This window comes from Mus caroli, unplaced genomic scaffold (genome assembly GCF_978045245.1).
Source record: "Mus caroli unplaced genomic scaffold, Mus_caroli_1 scaffold_9, whole genome shotgun sequence".
Lineage (NCBI taxonomy): Eukaryota > Metazoa > Chordata > Mammalia > Rodentia > Muridae > Mus > Mus caroli.
The window spans coordinates 127,713,579-127,732,438 of NW_028227264.1; the positions used below are offsets into that span (position 1 = coordinate 127,713,579).

Here is an 18,860-nt window from a genome sequence, read left to right on the forward strand (position 1 = left end):
CTCAAAAAAAAAAAAGAAGAAGTGAAGTGAAGTGGAGAAATGGTTCAGTGAGTAAGAGTACCCAGTGCTCTTGCAGAGGACTCAGGTTCTGGCGCAAGTACTCACAGGGTGCCTCACAACAATGTGTAGTAACTTACAGTGGATCCGATGCCCTCATCTGACCTCTGAAGGTAACAGGTTCACACTTGGTGCACATAAATACATGTACACAGAAGACTCGTACACATAAAAGTAAATATTAAAAGGAGAGAATTGACTCCTGTGAGCTGTCCTTTGGCCGCCACAGAAATGTGATGCCATATTTGTTCTCCCCCCATGAACTGGTAAATAAATGCCTTTTTTTTTTTTCCAAAGCAGAGTTTCTCTGTGTAGACCTGGCTGCTCTGGAACTCACTCTGCAGATCAGGCCGGCCTTGAACTCCGAGACCCACCTGCCTCTGCCTCCTGAGTGCTGGGATTAAAGGTGTGCAGCCACCACTACCTGTCATAAAGAAATGCTTTTTAAAGGGTGTGAGGGCTCATGTCCCATACGTGAGGGGGAAAGCACAAGAAAATGAAGGTGTAGGTACCAGTGGCCGTTCACCACCCAAGGCTCTGTAAGTCAGAGCACTCAGGAAAAGTGACCACATCCTTATCTATGCACCAGCTACAGCTTCCTTCAGAAGTACAGACTGCTGAGCGGGTTCCTGCTTGTTTCTGATTTTCTGAAATGGGAATCTTGTGGTATAGCCCCTGTCTCAGTGTTCACATGCTGGGATTTCAGCAGCTCTATACTTGGGCTGGCAAGATGGCTCAGCAGATCAGAGAGCTTGCTGCCAAGTCTAATGACATGAGTTTGATCCCTGGAACCCACATGGTAAAGGAGAAAAATTGATTCCTAAAAGTTGTCTTACACACACACACACACACACACTCACAAATTAACAAATAAAATGTAATAGAAACAAAAATGAGGGCCGGAGAGATGGCTCAGCAGTTAAGAGCACTGACTCTTCCAGAGGTCCTGAGTTCAAATCCCAGCAACCACAGGGTGGCTTACAACCATCTATAATGAGATCCTGATGCCCTCTTCTTCTGGTATGTCTGAAGACAGCTATAGTGTACCTACATATGGTAAATAAATAAATTAAAAAAAAAACAAATGAATAAACAAAACACAGGCAGTTATTTAATCCCAGCTGCTGGTGAACTGTCTACGTGAAGAACTGCCTGTATTGGGTTTACCTGTGAGCTTGTCAGCATGTCTCCCAGGGACTGTCTTCCATTAATTCACTTGGGTGGCACCATTCCCTAGGCAGGGACTGTTCCCTAGATGGGGGCCCTAAGCTGTGTCAGAGTGGAGAAGGCAAAGTGAGCCTAAACAGGCAAGCAAGCATGCATGAACTTATCCTGTCGTGGGTTCTGTCTGACAGGGTCTCACTGTATAAGCTTTTCAGCCTGGAACTGACTCTATTCACCAAGCTGTCCCTTCCACTCCACCCACTTCTGTCTCTTGAGTGCTGGGATTACAGGGACCACCACACCCTCCTTCCTAAGTATTCTTTTGTCCGGGTGTTTAAGCACAGTAACAAAAATGGATCCAGGACACATCACAAAAGAAAAAGAAAAGGGCCAGACGTGGTGGCGCACACCTTTGATCCTAGCACTCAGGAGGCAGAGGCAGGCGGATTTCTGAGTTCGAGGCCAGCCTGGTTTACAGAGTGAATACCAGGACAGCCAGGGCTATACAGAGAAACCCTGTCTCGAAAAACAAAACAAACAAGCAAACAGTGTTTGAGCCGAAAATGGAAGAACAAGTCCAATACTCTTCTCTTGTATTACCCAAGGTCGACATTAGGTGGCGCTACGCAGACTGAGCCTATTCAGAACTATTCTTCTAGCCACAGCCTCTATTTTATTGGAGAGGCTGTGCTTTGAGACAGTATCTGGTCCAAGGGCTCCCCGTCCTCTCTTCCCTGTATCTCCCAAATGTCAGGATTGGATGGGCCAAGATAACCCACTTCACTCCCAGTCTGAGCAGGTTAAGAGACTGAAACACAAAACCCAGACCTTTAAGCTAAAAACAATAAACAACGAACAGACTCTCCTCTCAAGTGAAACTCACTTGTTTGATTTTTCAATATTTTATTTGTTTGGTTTTTTGTTTGTTTGTTTGTTTATTGAGCTAGGGTCTCACTCTCAATTTGGCTGGTCTTGAATTCCAAGTGATCCCTCTCATCTGAGCTACAGATCAGGCCTTGAATAGTTTCTGTTGTTTTGGTTTTTGTTTGTTTGTTTTTCAAGAGAAGAGTTTTTCTGTGTAACAGAGACTTGGCTGGCCCGGAACGTGATCTATAGACCAGGCTGGCCCTGAACACACAGAGATCCTCCTGCATCTGCCCTCTCAACCACTGCTTGACTTCCACAGTTGATTTTGAGACAGACTCTTAAAAAAAAACAAAAATCAACTTGGGCTGACTGTAAACAGTCTATGTACAACTTTCCAAGCACAAGGGTTACAGGTGTGTACAAACTTTGGGGGGGTTCACCTTCAACATCTGATCCTCCTGCCTTCACAACCCAAGTGCTGAAATGTCATTAGACACCCAGTTTATTCATTCCATGCTGTAGATCAAATGGGGGGGGGTGTCATGCCTACTAAGCAAGCACTCTACCCACAGAGCTACATCACCACCCTGTCTTGAGCTTGGACTCATGATGTTGTTAGTGCTGGCTAGCCTGGAACTCACATTCTTTCAGATATGGCCACTTTGAACTTGCAGAGATTCTCCGCCACTAAAAACAAAAAGTCTTTGCAACAATGTTTCACAGGTATTTATTTTGTATGTGTTAGCATTCTCTCTAAGATCCATCCCACAGTTACCTGGCAACAGCCAGGGATGCTCCACCCCACAGTTACCTGGCAACAGTCAGGGATACTCCACCCCACAGTTACCTGGCAACACCCAGGGATGCCTGATGAGCTGCTTGCTCCCTCCACTTTCTCTTGCTCCTCTCTTGCTCATGTTCTGTCCTCTCCTCCCTCTCCTCCCTCCCCTCTATCTCTCCACATGCTCATGGCAGCCTCTTCTCCTCTACTTCTTCTCTTCTCCTCTACTTCTCTTCTCTTCTCTCTGCCTTTCTCTGCCTATGTGTCTATATGTGTATGTATGTGTGTATCTCTGTGTGTATTTGTGTGATTCTGTGCGAGTGTGTCTGTGTGCATCTGTGTGCGCCTCTGTGCGTGTATGTGTTGTTTCCTAAGTTATTTCTTGCTAGCCACTCTCAGTCATCCCTTACCTTGCAAAGCCGACCCCTCTGCTGGCCCCACTAGTGTCTCGAAGGATCCGAGTAGAGATGACCTGGCCGAAGGGCTTCAGCATCCCCTCTAGTTCCTGCTCGTCCATTGACAGAGGGAGGTTTGAGATGTATAAGTTTGTAGGGTCTTGCTCCTGTTGCTATGAACACAAAGGTGAAAACCGAGGCTCACATCTTGCTCCCCATCCCATCCTCAGCCCTCATGCAAAGGATAACATTTGAGAAGAGAAGCACTAAGGGGGGATCCAAACACAGAGAACCTTCTGTTTGTAATACCCAGAATTCACCGTGCACTCCACACCTAGACCAGGAAGAGAGATTATAAAATTTACCACGTCTACTGCTGTACAATCCAGTAACACAAGCCACCAACCCACTGTCTCTTTAAGAAGCAGGCAGAACAAGTTTTCCTCTTGCCCTGTAGCCTGGCCCCGAGGTTAGATTTCTTTCTCCTGACTTGTCAACTCCATAGTTCAGAATGATTTCTCACCCTCTCTTCTGCCACAGCAGACTCCGCTAAGGGGGCTACCTGGTCACTGGCGGATGGGAGGGCAGCAGGGAGGGCAGCAGGAAGGAAACAGAAAGGGCAGGGTGTGCTGTGCAGTGATTTATCCCAAAGGTGTTTGGGAGCCCCAGGGAGAGGCTGTACTAGGGGCAGGGTGGAGGTTCCTGGAGGGCTCAATGACAGTTCTGCCCAAGGGCTTGATTTTGAATTCCTGCTCCTTCTGTCTCCTTCCCAAGTGCTGGGATCACAGGTGTGTGCACAACACCCGCTCCAGAGCTGTTTTCAAGCCTGTCAATCATTACACTGCTTTAGTCAGTCCTTTTCAGCAACCTTAATCCCACTTTCAACTTCCGTTTCTTTCCCTTTTCTTTTCCACCTAAAATTTATTTTTTACTTAACATCGATGGGTGGTTTTGTTTGTTTGTTTGTTTTTTGTTTTTGCCTGTATGTATGTCTGTGTATGGTGTGCATATAAGCATCCAGAAAGACCAGAAGAGGGCACTTCCCTGGAACTAGAGTTAAGATGCCTTTAAAGGTAAAGGGTGGGTGGGTACTGGAAATTGACCCCAGGACCTTTGGAAGAGCAGCCAGTGTACTCTCTCCAACCCACTCACCTCCTGCCCTTCTCTCTTCTTCCTCCTCCTCTCCCTCCTTTTCCTTTTCCTCTTCCTCTTCCTGCTCTTCTCTTTCTCCATTTCTCTTTTGAGACAAGCAAGGTCTTAACTCTGTAGCCCAGGCTGGCCTAAAACAAACTCTCACTATCTTTGCCTCCCAAGTGCTGGGATGACCTGAGACATCACACCCAGCTTCATTTCCCCTTTAGAGAAAAGAATGGCTATGTTGGGGCTAGAGCGATGGTTAAAAGAGCGATGGCTACTCTTTGAGAGGTCCTGAGTTCAATTCCCAGCACCTCACGGTGATGTACAACCCACTGTAACTCTACCCTTATCAGCCTCATCAGAGTATTCAAGGTGCCTCAGTATGGTTGAGAGGATTTCAGAAAGGCTTCTAGCTTTCTAGGGATTGACAGAGAGTGAGCATACAACATTTTCATCTCTAGGGAGATCAAAGCAGAAGGTTCAGTTCTCTTCCTTTCTTGCTGTAGCTTCCTCCCCTTCCCCCAGCCCCTTCCCCAGCTCACTCCCTGTCCCATGGGAGCAGTGGCAGGTCATGGAAAGCACTCTTCAGAACCTAAGTTGCACAACTGGGCTTCAGAGAATGTTGCAAAACTAGAACCATCTGTCCTAGGAAAGTGGGGCCAGGGTGGAGTGCCGAGAGGCCTGGCTCTCCTGCTTGCCACACACTGCACAGTCTTCTCTAGCAGCTCAGGTGGACCCTGGCCTGTCATGCCTGTGTCCAGATGCTACCAGAAGGCACTGCAGAGGGTGAGAGATGGCAAGGAACTGAGTCCAATCACCATCACCCACATCAGGTGGCTCCACACTGCTGTGCACATGAACACACACACATATGCACATGCACATACATACACACACACAAACACCACACACATGTACATGCACACACATGCACACACACGCACACTCACACACTTGAGCACTGTAGACAATTCTTGCTCATCAGTTTCACTTTCCTGGACATTCCAACATAGCTGAAACTGGCACTTTGATGCTGACTGTAATCCCTGGAGAGGTAGATGGGGCTGGGGAGGGGGAGGGTATTACCCTACCTTTGCCATTTGTGCCTGCACACCACTGGCTTTCAGTGCAGTTACAGCCTTCTGTGCTGATGATGGACTGTCGAAGTCCACAAAGCCATAGCCTGGAATGGAAACAGCGTCACGGGAGGTGGGAGATATAAGAGAGATAGGAGGCCCAGGCTTTTCAGGAAACAGAAGATGAGGTATGGACTATGTAAATGATGGAGTGGGGGTTTGGGGGGGGAGGGAGACTGAGAGTTGTCCATGGGACCCCTCACCAGAGCTCAGACCCTCTCTGTGGCTAAGGACGCCCAGGGACATGAGAACACCTTGTGGTTAGTATTCTGCCTTTCTCCTCATTAAGAAAAAACCTAGAGCTTCAGACCTGAGGTTTTAAATCCTAGACCCTCCAGCTCCTCTGCAGACAGCCCCCAGAAATCTAGGGAGGGAGGAATACAGCACAGCAAGCCGGTACCAGATGGAAGCTGCCCTCCTCAGAGATGTCCAACACACACACACCCGCCTCCTCACCCCTGACCGCCCCCCCCCCCCCACACAACTATTCAGCATCGAAAAAGAACACCTACTGGGCAGTTACCCCCAACTCCTAGAAAAGGTGTTTACATAGACTTTGAGAAACTTCTCCCTACACCTTCTCACCCAGGGAAAGACACTTGACCCAGAGGGAGCTGAGAAGGGACTGCACACCACACATCCTTCCTTCCTTCCGCCAGCATCGCCCCTAACAGTATTTTCAGCTCTAGCTCTCTAGCCACAAGTGAGTCTAAATACCTGTTGGTCTTTAGGTCCCAAACCTCCCAGCCCCTCCCAGGCGCTGTCTGCCCAGCCTCCCAGCATGAGGAGACAGAGGCGCATAGAGCAGCTGGTCTCTCTCTCACCTTTGCACTTGTTTGTGGTCTTGTCCAGGATGGCCTTAGTGGAAACAATCTTGCCATACCTAAGGAAAAGGAAAACACAAGGTGATGATCTGGGGGGGAGGGGGGGCAGGGATTACAAACTGCAGAGAGAAGAGCCAGGTGTGGTGGCATACACCTTTGAACCCAGCACTCAAGAGGTAGAGGCAGAGGGAACTCTGTGAATCAGAGGCCAGCCTGGTCTACAGAGTGAGTTCCAGAACAGCCAGGACAGAGATTAAGGCATCATCTAGATTACTCCAAGCCCTGTCTTTCTCCGCTAGTTTTTCTACTCATTACATGGAAACAAAGTAAAAACCCAAAACTAAGTCAATTTAAAAGGCTACTTGTGGGGGCTGGTGAGATGGCTCAGTGGGTAAGAGCACCCGACTGCTCTTCCGAAGGTCCAGAGTTCAACTCCCAGCAACCACATGGTGGCTCACAACCATCCGAAACGAGATCTGGCGCCTGGACTGTCTGAAGACAGCTACAGTGTACTTACATATAATAAATAAATAAATCTTAAAAAAAAAAAAAAAAAAAAAAAGGCTACTTGTGCAGTAAGTAGTGGCGGGCACCTTTGATCCCTCTGCTCAGGAGCAGAGGCAGGTGGACCAGGCTAGCCTGGTCTATATATTGAGTTCAAGGACAATAAGGACTATATAGCTTTGTCTAAAAACAAATAAACAAAACAAAACAAACTATTGTGTTAATTTTCATCCCTGAAACAAAATGACCAAATAAACACTTTGATTTTGGCTCATGGTTTCAGTCCAGCACAGCAGAGAGGATGAAGCACTGCTCCTAGCATGGGGAAGGGAGGGAGGGGGATATAAACATCGATTTCCCCTTCTCTTCCGGCTTATATTCACGGAAGATCCCCCAGCTTCCTTTTATCGACCCCGGCACACCTGGATGTGTGCTTCAGTAATCTCAAGGGCTGGTGTGGTTTTCATTGGAAATGTCCCCATATGTCCCGTGGCTGAGGACTGGTCCCCAGCTGCTGACATTGTTGTAAGAGGTAGAGCCTCACTGGAGTGAATGGGTCACAGGGATTTTACAGCCTGGCCCTCCCTGGCTGCCCTTTGCTGACATCAGTGTGACCATCTCTTGCCACAGATCCTACCCACCATGATGATCTGTATGTTCCCCTCAAAGTGTGGCTAACACAAACCCTTCTTCACTGAAATTTCTGTTTGTCGGGGATGTTGTCCTCACAAAGGGAAAAGTCACTATAGTGATTCCTCGATAAGGTCAGCTGTCACAGTGTCCTTAATATAACCCTAACCCCACAAAGGCACCACCTGAAAGTGACCGCAGTTCTTACAATACCAACACATTTGTCCATTTTAAGACACCTTGGGCCACACATAAAGCCTGTGTCTAAAGGCTGAGAGCTCTGTTGGGATTCCTTGAGGAACAGAAATATCCTTTTCTTTTTCCTTCAGTTTTTCAAGACAGGGTTTCTCTCTGTAGCACTAGCAGTCCTGAAACTTACTCTGTAGGCCAGGCTAGCCTCAAACTCCCAGAGATCGACCTGCCTCTGCTGGGATTAAAGGTATACACCATCACCATCACCATCACCATCCACCTAGCAAAAATAATTCTTTTTTTTTTAATAATTCTTTTTTTTATTTATCATATGTAAGTACACTGTAGCTGTGTTCAGACACTCCAGAAGAGGGAGTCAGATCTCATTACGGATGGTTGTGAGCCACCATGTGGTTGCTGGGATTTGAACTCTGGACCTTTGGAAGAGCAGTTGGGTGCTCTTACCCACTGAGCCATCTCACCAGCCCACAAAAATAATTCTTGATTCTACTTTTCTTTTAGACAAACACCGAGCCGGGCGTGGTGGCGCACGCCTTTAATCCCAGCACTCTGGAGGCAGAGGCAGGCGGATTTCTGAGTTCAAGGCCAGCCTGGTCTACAAAGTGAGTGCCAGAACAGCCAGGGCTACACAGAGAAACCCTGTCTCGAAAAAACAAAAACAAACAAACAAAAAAAGACAAACACCATTCATCCTATTAAAAATAATAAAAATAAATCCAAAAAGATGACTCAGCAGCTAAGTACACTAGGACCTGGTTTTGATTCTCAGTACCTGCATGGTGGCTCATAACTGTCTTGGGGGCACTATGCATGCATGCATGCATGCACACAGTGCACAGACATACATGCAGGCAAAATATTCACACACATAAATAATACAATTAAAGATGACCATCTTAAAAATAATAAGGGGCTGGAGAGATGGCTCAGTGGTTAAGAATACTAACTGCTCTTCTGGAAGTCCCGAGTTCAATTCCCAGCAACCACATGGTGGCTCACAACCATCTGTAATGAGATCCAATGCCCTCTTCTGGTGTGTCTGAAGACAGCTACAGTGTACTCATATAAATAAATAAATCTTTAAATCATCATCACAATGCTTCCTCTGATCCCCTACTTCCAAGGCTCTACTGGTCCCTTGAAGAGGCCAGCCTGATCCAAACAAATGTCTTCGGCTCAAATCCTAACTCTGCTACTTTCTAGTATGACTGATCTCAGACAAGTCCTGTGGCTTCCTATGTTCCGGCCTCACCACGGCAACCTTATCCCAACATTTCAGTGCCACCAAATATCTCCTTGTGCTCTTTGACCTGGTTTTTCCATCTTGTCTCCTTTAGGAATGAGTTAAACTAGTCTGTGACAAGTTTTCACTTTGTATTTTATGAGATTTGTGTTTTCCAGCTTTTTGGAAAACCCTGTTGGCAGCAGAGGCCTGGACAGCTGGCAGAGCTCTAGTCATGAAGTAGCGCAGATCTTGGGTCAGAAGTATCCTACAAGGAAAAAGCCGCTACATTGTATCCCAGAAGTGTGAAAATGTCAGAGACAGAACAGCAGCCCTGAACAAAGTCAGAAATACAGGGCTGAAGAGAAACAGTTGACAGAAACTAAATTTGAGATTAATATTCCAAACAAGCATTAAAAAAAAAAAATCTCTCCTCTTATTCCTAAAGAACATGGATGCCTGATTAGTTTGGTTTTGCCCCTGGCTGCCTCTCACCCTTCAGCTTTTTCGGTGCAGCTTCGGAACCCAGAGGATTAGACAAAATAAGCTGGAGAATGCCCTGGAGGCTGACAAAGAAAAAAAAAGGAGGCGGGGACCAGTGGTCCTTGGGTCTTTTGAGGCAAAGAGTCATAAGGAATGACTGTCGGCCAGAGGACACTATCCCCATCAAGGCCCCAGGGTGGAGCCTGCTGCAGCCCAGCAGCCTGAGACTTTGAGCTAGAGTTTCCACTGCAGCTGGCAACAGCTGGGTCAGTGCTGCTTCCTCCTCCACAGAAGGAGCCCCTTCCAGAGAACCAGAAGTTCCAGTCCCAGGCCACACCTCCCCTTCCGGCCCACCAGAGTTTGGGATCCAGCAACCCAGGAAGAGATCCCTGAGACGCTGGCAGGAAGTCCTTCTGAGCAGAAGAAGGCCGCCCTTCTTAGATAGGCTGGGCCCCTCCCTCTCCTCTATCAGGCTCCACCCAACCCATTCCTTCTCCCTGCACTTACTCCAACATTTTTGTTTGACTGGTTTGTTTCTTCCTTTATTTTATTTTATTTTATTTTATTATTTTATTTTATTTTATTTTATTTCTGAGACTGGGTTTCTCTGTGTAGTCCCGTAGCTCCATCTGTAGACCAGGCTGGTCTAGAACTCCGAGATCTACCTGTCTTCTCTGCTTCGCAAGTGCTGGGATTAAAGTTGGGCGCCACTATAGCCCTGCTTGTTTGATTGATTTTGACACAGGCATGCACGCACGCCAAGGGGTAAGTTTCCGTCATACAGTTTGCATTCATAATAACCATAAACTGGCAATAATACAAATACTTTCAACAACAGAATGGACGACTCAATAAACAAACAAGAACAGATGGAGAGATAGCTCAGCAGTGAAGAGCACTCCCTAGCTGCTCTTCCAGAGGACCTGGGTTCAATTCCCAGCATCCACATTAAGTGGCTCACACCTGCTTGTAACTCCAGTTCCAGAGCATCTGATGCCCTCTGGCTTCAGATATATATGGTGCACATAAATTTACACAAGCACATAAACATGCATATAAATAAAGATGGATTAAAAAATAAAATGAGCCGGGCAGTGGTGGCGCACGCCTTTAATCCCAGCACTTGGGAGGCAGAGGCAGGCGGATTTCTGAGTTCGAGGCCAGCCTGGTCTACCAAGTGAGTTCCAGGACAGCCAGGGCTATACAGAGAAACCCTGTCTCGAAAAAAGCCAAAAAACCAAAAAAAAAAAAAAAAAAAAAAAAAAAAGAATGAATAAAATAAAAAGCTGCTATAGCCAGGTAGGGTGGGAAATGCCTTTACCCCCAGAGGTAGACACAGAAGGACAAGGAGTTCAAAAAAAAAAAAAAAATACATTCACCCCATGGAGATGAAGGGGATATTTCTGTCAAACTATGTCAGGGTCAGTGGTAATTATCAATTTGACAGAATCTGAGGTACCTGGGAGACAGGCACCTAGCATGCCTGTGAGGACCTTAACCACTGTGGTACTGAGGTCCTGGGCTGGAATCCAGGACTAGGAAATGCAGAAAGGGAGTTGAGCCCCAGCAGCAAGCAGCCATTTCCCTTTCATGGATGTGACATGACCAGCTTCCTCAAGCTCCTTCACCTGGACTTCCCAGGAGAAGATCAAGCTCTAAGCACAAAGAAACCCTTTCTCCCTTAAGTTGAGCTTGTCTGAAACCAGGCTAGGATCCACGAGATGCTGACTCAAAACAACAAAACTCAAAAGAGCGGCACGTGAGCGCCCTGGAATGTGCCTGTGACTGTGGGGTAGAAGTGTAACACTATTGCAATTCTCCCTAAGAGCATGTGGCAAGAAGCCAGCGCCTGGGAATCCGTGCTATCCCTGGAAGCCTCTGTACTGGGGCTGCAACTCACGGCTGACAGAGCTTGACAAGGTCCTGGTCAGTGGTGCCTGGCTGCAATCCTCGGATATACAGGTTGGTTTTGCTCAGCTGGTCATTCCCACCACTCCCGCCGCCGCCTCCACCACTGCTGTTGGGGGTGCTATTCCTTGGACTCGGAGGTGCCATTTGCTGAGCCACATATAGCTGCAAGGAGACACGAAGATCAGAAGGTCAGAAAGACTGTGCGTTTACACACTGGAGACTGAGGAAGACATCCTGGAAATTGACACAAAACATTAACAGCAATGAACTCAAAAGGGAATAAAGCAGTTAAAAAGAATAATAAGATAGGTCATCTCACTGGTTCAATGCATAAAGTGCTTACCACCAAACGTAATGAGCAGAGTTTGATGCACATGGGGGTAAAGAACAGACTCCTGGGCTGGAGAGGTGGCTCAGCAGTTAAGAGCACTGACTGCTCTTCCAGAGGTCCTGAGTTCAATTCCCAGCAACTACATGGTGGCTCACAACCATCTGTAATGAGATCTGACGTCCTCTTCTGGTGCATCTGAAGACAGCTACAGTGTACTTAGATATAATAATAAATAAATCTTTAAAAAAGAGAGAGAGAGGGCTGGAGAGATGGCTCAGTGGGTAAGAGCACCCGACTGTTCTTCCAAAGGTCCAGAGTTCAAATCCCAGCAACCACATGGTGGCTCACAACCATCCGTAATGAGATCTGACTCCCTCTTCTGGAGTGTCTGAAGACAGCTACAGTGTACTTACATGTAATAAATAATAAATAAATCTTTAAAAAAAAAAAAAAGAGAGAGACTCCTAGAAGTTGTCCTCTGACCTCCACATGTGCACTGTGCATGCCCACACACACTCACATGTGCACACAATTGTATGCACAAATGCACACAATAAATTATTTAGCAGAGCAGTGGTGGTACCTTTAATCCCACCTCTAATCCCAGCCCTTGTAAGGCAGAGGGAAGTGGATCTCTGTGAGTTTGAAGGCAGCCTGATCTACAGAGTGTCAGGACAGCCAGGGGTACACAGAGATGGCTCAGCGGTTAAGAGCGCCGACTACTCTTCTGAAGGTCATGAGTTCAAATCCCAGCAACCACATGATGGCTCACAACCATCCGTAATGAGATCTGATGCCCTCTTCTGGTGTGTCTGAAAACAGCTACAGTGTACTTACATATAATAAATAAATAAATCTTTAAAAAAAAAAAAAAGAGTTCAAGAGACAAAACACGGAGAAATCCCCTAAGTAATTGACTTCCCAGAAAGATGACACAAACCAAGTATTTTTTCTAATAGGTTAGAAAAAAATGAGGCTGCATGTGTGAGCGACTAGGAAACTGAATATTCTTAGAGGAAGTGGGAAGAATACCAAAAAGCTATAGTTTGCTCTACACCCTAAACTAAACCCATATGATTAAAAAATCCTTGTGTTGTTTCCTGTTTGAGGACCCCATATAACCCAGGCTAGTTTTTAACACCTCTGGCTTCATTTCCTCAATGCTGGGATTGCTTATGTGTGCAACCACACCTGGTTACAATTCAAAGCTCTGGTAGCCACTCATTTGCCACCAAATTCATTGTCGACCTGGGGCCCTTAACGTCATTATTAACCACTAGGGCAAGAGAAAAGCCTTCCCATATGTGAAGCCATAGTTCCTGGTGCATAGCAGGCATAGGTATTTGTGAAGATGCGAGAAATCAACTTATAGAATTATTATCATATTCTTTAAACCTACAGTCTCACAGATTCACCCAAGTGACCTGATATGGACGATCCATACGATATGTCCCGAAGCTAGTGGCCTCTAGGTTGTGTAACATAAACGAATATTTTTGCTTGTGTTCCAGTCATAATACTTCCAAAATAAGTGAAGGTTCACATTCTCTGTGCAATAACAGATTCCCCACTAATTGCTCATGAGACCCTCTGGGCTATTTCAGTCATTCAGTGAATTCTTAAATGGCCCACTCCATGTGACTACTGACTGACCCCGAGAGGAACGATTGAAAGAACAGGTGGAATATCTCACAATGACTTCTGATTTGTGCGGTGCTGGGGACTGAACCCAGGCCTTGGCTATATGTTAGGGAAGGGCTACATCTTCAGTCCTTTTTACTTTTTAGCTTGAGGCATGAACTATGTTGCCCAGGCAGGCCTTCAACTTTCAAAATTCAACTTGGTAAACCAGTGAGGTTTTTTTGGGGGGGTTACATGCAGAAGTATGAGCGAGGGGCTACTTACAGAAGCAGAAAAGAATAAAGACAGCCATAACACCCCAGCATAGGTGTCCAGAAAGCTGGACACATGAGGCACACTGCACAACCTGAAGACAGCTCAGTAGGTTGGGGAGTGTCTTTTCCAGGCAGATGGGTTGGCCTGAGCCTCTTCTGCAAATCTCTGCTTGTTTGAATGTCTTTGTAGTCCATACTACTCATATAAGCCCATGTGAGCTATCCCAGGGTGACTTCAGACTCCTCCTGGGCCAGCCTTGCTGGCTGAGTGCCCAACTATGTCTGCCCATAATGTATTTAAATACACTCCCACAAAGAGTTTCCAGGGGACCCAACACCCTTCACACAGACATGCATGCAGCCAAAACATCAATGCATATGAAATAAAAAGAGATGAAAGAAAGAAAAGTATGGGGGCTGGAGAGATGGCTCAGCGGTTAAGAGCACTGACTGCTCTTGGGGGTCCTGAATTCAATTCCCAGCAACCACATGGTGGCCAACAACCATCTGTAATGAGATCTGATACCCTCTTCTGGTGTGTCTGAAGACAGCTACAAGGTACTCAAATAAATAAAATAAATAAATAAGTCTTAAGAAAGAAAAGTATGTGCTAACAAGGATCCAAGCAAAGTGGTTAAAAGAACATGAAGCAATAAGCAATTCCTGGGAGAGGTTTTGAAAAAGACGTCTATACTTTCCCTTGAAAGGACAAGAACAGAGAGTACAGAAGAGGGTAAATGCTGAGGGCTAATGCAGACATTTTCTTTAGTGGGATACCAACGGGTAAAGTGTGCATGCGTCTATAAACAAACTCCACCCACACTCTCATAAATAGCCCTAGTGAACCTCAGGAGAACACACAGAATAGAAAGGGGGACAGCGGAGAGGAGGGAAGGGACTGGCGGTAACAGAACTGTGTGTGTGATAAAAATGCATCATACAGATGTACAAAATGTCATAGAGAGCCAGGGGCCAGGACTCGGGATGCAGAGGTTGGCGAATCGCTGAGTTCAAGCTGGCTTGGTCTACAGAGTGAGTTCCAGGACAGCCAGAGCTACCTGTCTGTCAGACAGACAGACAGACAGACACTGTCCTAAAAAAAAAAAAAGTAAAAATGAAATTCTTCTGTATAGTTAATATATTCTATTAAAAACAATTAAGTAGGGGCTGGCAAAGTGGCTCAGTAGGTAAGAGCACTGACTACTCTTCTGAAGGTCCTGAGTTCAAATCCCAGCACCCATGAGGTGGCTCACAACCACCCATAATGAGATGCCTTCTTTTAGTGCATCTGAAGACAGCTATAGTGTACTTATTTATAATAATAAATAAATCTTTGGGCCGGGCGGTGGGGTGCACGCCTTTAATCCCAGCACTTGGGAAGCAGAGGCAGGTGGATTTCTGATCTCAAGGCCAGTCTGGTCTACAGAGTGAATTCCAGGACAGACAAAACTACACAGAGAAACCCTGTCTCGGAAATAAATAAATAAATCCTCTTTCCTTTTGCGGCCATCGGTGGATCGCAGCCGCCAAAATGAAGTTCAATCCCTTTGTGACTTCTGACCGAAGCAAGAACCGCAAACGGCATTTCAACGCACCCTCTCACATTCGGAGGAAGATCGTGTCTTCCCCTCTTTCCAAAGAGCTGAGACAGAAGTATAACGTTCGGTCTATGCCCATTTGGAAGGATGACAAAGTTCAGGTTGTTTGCGGACACTACAAAGGCCAGCAGAGTGGCAAGGTGGTCCAAGTGTACAGGAAGAAGTACGTCATCTACATCGAACGCGTCCAGCGAGAGGCTAATGGCACAACCATCCACGTGGGCATCCACCCCAGCAAGGTGGTTATCACCAGGCTAAAGCTGGACAAGGACCGCAAGAAGATCCTGGAGAGGAAAGCCAAGTCCCAACAAGAAGGAAAGGAGAAGGGCAAATACAAGGAAGAAACAATCGAGAAGATGCAGGAGTAGAGACATCTCATGCACGGCTTTCATTAAAGACTGCTTAAGTAAAAATAAATAAATAGGGCTGGTGAGATGGCTCAGTGGGTAAGAGCACCCGACTGCTCTTCCGAAGGTCTGGAGTTCAAATCCCAGCAACCACATGGTGGCTCACAACCATCCGTAACGAGACCTGGCGCCTTCTTCTGGAGTGTCTGAAGACAGCTACAGTGTACTTACATATAATAAATAAATCTTTTTTTAAAAGTAGATAAATAAATAAATAAAAACAAACAAACAAACAAATAAATCTTTGGACCAGAGCGAGCAGGGACTGAGCAAGCGGGGTTGACCAGATTGAGCGGGGCCAACCAGGGTGAGCGAGGTCCTACGAAATTCAATTCCCAACAACCACATGAAGACTCACAACCAGCTATAGTGAACTCATATAAATAAAATAAACAAATAATATAGGTGGAACAACAGTATGAACTAACCAGTACCCCCGGGAGCTTGTGTCTCTAGCTGCATATGTAGCAGAAGATGGCCTAGTTGGCCATCATTGGGAAGAGAGGCCCCTTGGTATTGCAAACTTTATATGCCCCAGTACAGGGGAATGCCAGGGCCAAGAAGTGGGAGTGGGTGGGTAGGGGAGCAGGGTGGGGGGGAGGGTATAGGGAACTTTCGGTATAGCATTTGAAATGTAAATGAAGAAAATACCTAATTAAAAAAATGGCTAAAAAAATGAAAATTAAAAAAAATAATAAATAAATCTTTTAAAAAGATTAAGTAAAATGCTGAATCAGGCTGGTGAACTGGCCCAGCAGGTAAGGACACTCACTACACACCCTGGCAACCTGAGTTCAAACCCAAATAAAGGCAGGTGGAGAGAACCTTCGTCCTATGATCTCCACGTGCATACTGTAGCTTGTGTACCCCTCTTTGTTGTACACACATACACATGAATAGTTTTTAATTAAAAATTAAAACCTAAGATAGAATACTAAGATACTAAACCCTAGACCTCATAATCCTTCTGCTCAGCCTCCTAAGGGCTGGGAATACACGCACGTGCCATCAGCCTCTGCCTTGTCTTTTTTTTTTTTTTTTTTGGTTTTTCGAGACAGGGTTCCTCTGTATAGCCCTGGCTGTCCTGGCACTCACTTTGTAGACCAGGCTGGCCTCGAACTCAGAAATCCGCCTGCCTCTGCCTCTCGAGTGCTGGGATCAAAGGCGTGCGCCACCACTGCTCGGCCTGCCTTGTCATTTTAAAGTTACAGTTAACTAGTTAGTTATTCAAGACAGGGTTTCTCTGTGTATCCCTGATTGTCTTGTAACTCACTCCATAGACTAGGCTGCCCTGACCTCAGAGATCTGCCTACCTCCCCAGTGTTGGAATTAAAAGCATGTATCACCACTGCCCAGTGCATTTTTAAATTTTAAATAAATAAACCATAGTATCCCTATCCTTGCATACAATATTAATTATTCTTTAATTTTTATGAAATGCATAATTATCAGAGTAAAAACATTGCAGCTGTTCTGTCCTGTTAACATGGTTTTATATTCTTGGGGGGTTTTTGTTTGTTTTGTTTGTTTGTTTTGTTTTGTTTTGTTTTGTTTTTTGAGACAGGGTTTCTTTGTATAGCCCTGGCTGTCCTGGAACTCACTTTGTAGACCAGGCTGGCCTCAAACTCAGAAATCCACCTGCCTCTGCCTCTCAAGTGCTAGGATTAAAGGTGTGCGCCACCTCTTCCACTTTTAGGTTTTAATTTTAATTTGGTTTTTAACAGAGGTCAGAGGGTAACTTGGTTCTTTGCTTCTGCATTGTGGATCCTGGGGAATCACACAGGGTTCACCGGGCAGACACCAATACTGGCTGAGCCACTTGCTGGCCCTCTACTTTCTTAAAAAATTTGAGATGTGCCCGCAGTATATGCCAGGCTGGTCTCAATCCTCCTGTGATAGTTTGTATATGCTCTGCCCAGAGAGTGGCACTATTAGTAGGTATGGCCTAGTTGAAGTGGGTGTGTCACTGTGGGCGTGGGCTTTAAGACTCTCATCCTAGCTTTCTGGAAGTCAGTATTCTGCTAGGAGCCTTCAGATGAAGATGTAGAACTCTCAGCCCCTCCTGTACCATGCCTGCCTGGCTACTGCCATGCTCCCACCTTGATGATAATGGACTGAACCTCTAAACCTGTAAGCCAGCCCTCATGGTGTCTGTTCACAGCAGTAAAACCCTAACTAAGACACCTCCTTTAATCTCAAGGTTACACAGTAAATGTGGAGCATTGTGAATATGTGTGCTGTGTGTGTACTCATGCATGCCTGTTGAGTGTGGGTGCTTATGTGCCTTTTCAGGTATGTGGAGATTGGAGGACAACCTCAGGGCTGGGGCCTCACCGTTCTTGAGGCAGGGTCTCTTTCTTGTTTCCTGCCTCACTCGCCAGACCAGGTGGCCAGTGGAGCTCTGAGATTGCAAAGAGAGCTGGAGAGCCCAGCGGACTTGGGTTCTGGGTCCTCACACTTGCATGACAAGTGCTTTAGCTACTGAGTTCCCAAGGCCCAGACTCTTAATTTTAACTTGTGTCACATGGCTCCCGAGTCTATACTTGTCTACTGCCATCCCTCTAACCTGGAGCTGTCAATGACTTTCACCAACTATGAGCCTCTATTTATAAAACAAGAAGTCTATTTCTAAAACGTGCTTAAATCCAGTCTTGAATAAGATTTAAAAATAGGCAAAGAAGAGGAATGTTGGTTTACACCTATAATCCTAACACTTGGGAATTGAAGGCAGCAGGATCAGAAGTTCAAAGCCAACCTGGCTTATATGTGACCCCATCTCAAGGCTTAGAATAAACCATTCCTTGTCCCCTGTCCTCTCCCTTTAATGGCTGGAGATTTAGTTCAGTAGCAGAGACCTTACCTAATATGAGCTGTGTAAGAACCTAGGTTCAAGCTTCATCTCTGTGCCCCACCCCTCAAAAAATAGGCAAAAAGATCTATCCCAATCATTAAAAACACCTACTAGATTTAAGAGTTGGTCTGATACTCACAAATAAACCAAATTAAACAAATCCTCTTGCGTTGTCGTTAGATTGCAAAACACTTAATTCTCTACCCCTGCTTCAGTCAGTGTCTTTAAAAGCAGTAGCACAGGCCTGTCATCCCAGCTACTGGGCAGGCTGAGGGGGCCTGGGCAACAGTGAGAACCCAGAAGAGAAGAACAGGGAGGGAGAAGAGGAAGAGACACGGGGCGGACAGGCAGGCAGGCAGGTGGGCAGGAGCACAATTCCCCTCTCAAAATGTGAGACCTGGCAGCTAGCAAGTGCAGAGCTGTCTCAGAGACAGAGCTGACCTGAGCAGATGGA

At 46.2% G+C, this 18,860-nt stretch overlaps 1 protein-coding gene and 1 pseudogene across 4 annotated transcripts in view; one reads left to right on the plus strand and one right to left on the minus strand.

Moving 5' to 3' along the window:
* Rbms2 (RNA binding motif single stranded interacting protein 2) overlaps positions 1-18,860 on the minus strand; it is a 48,934-nt gene that overhangs the window by 9,406 nt on the left and 20,668 nt on the right. For all 4 annotated transcript variants that reach the window (XM_021174656.3, XM_029482794.2, XM_029482792.2 and 1 more), the window contains 4 exons: positions 11,314-11,486; positions 6,362-6,420; positions 5,493-5,584; positions 3,280-3,437 (listed from right to left, as the gene is read on the minus strand). In XM_021174656.3, the coding sequence (XP_021030315.1) occupies positions 3,280-3,437; positions 5,493-5,584; positions 6,362-6,420; positions 11,314-11,468 (464 nt within the window). In that variant the 5' untranslated portion in view covers positions 11,469-11,486. The remainder of the gene's footprint in view (positions 1-3,279; positions 3,438-5,492; positions 5,585-6,361; positions 6,421-11,313; positions 11,487-18,860) is intronic.
* LOC110303545 (large ribosomal subunit protein uL24 pseudogene) lies at positions 15,049-15,516 on the plus strand (annotated as a pseudogene).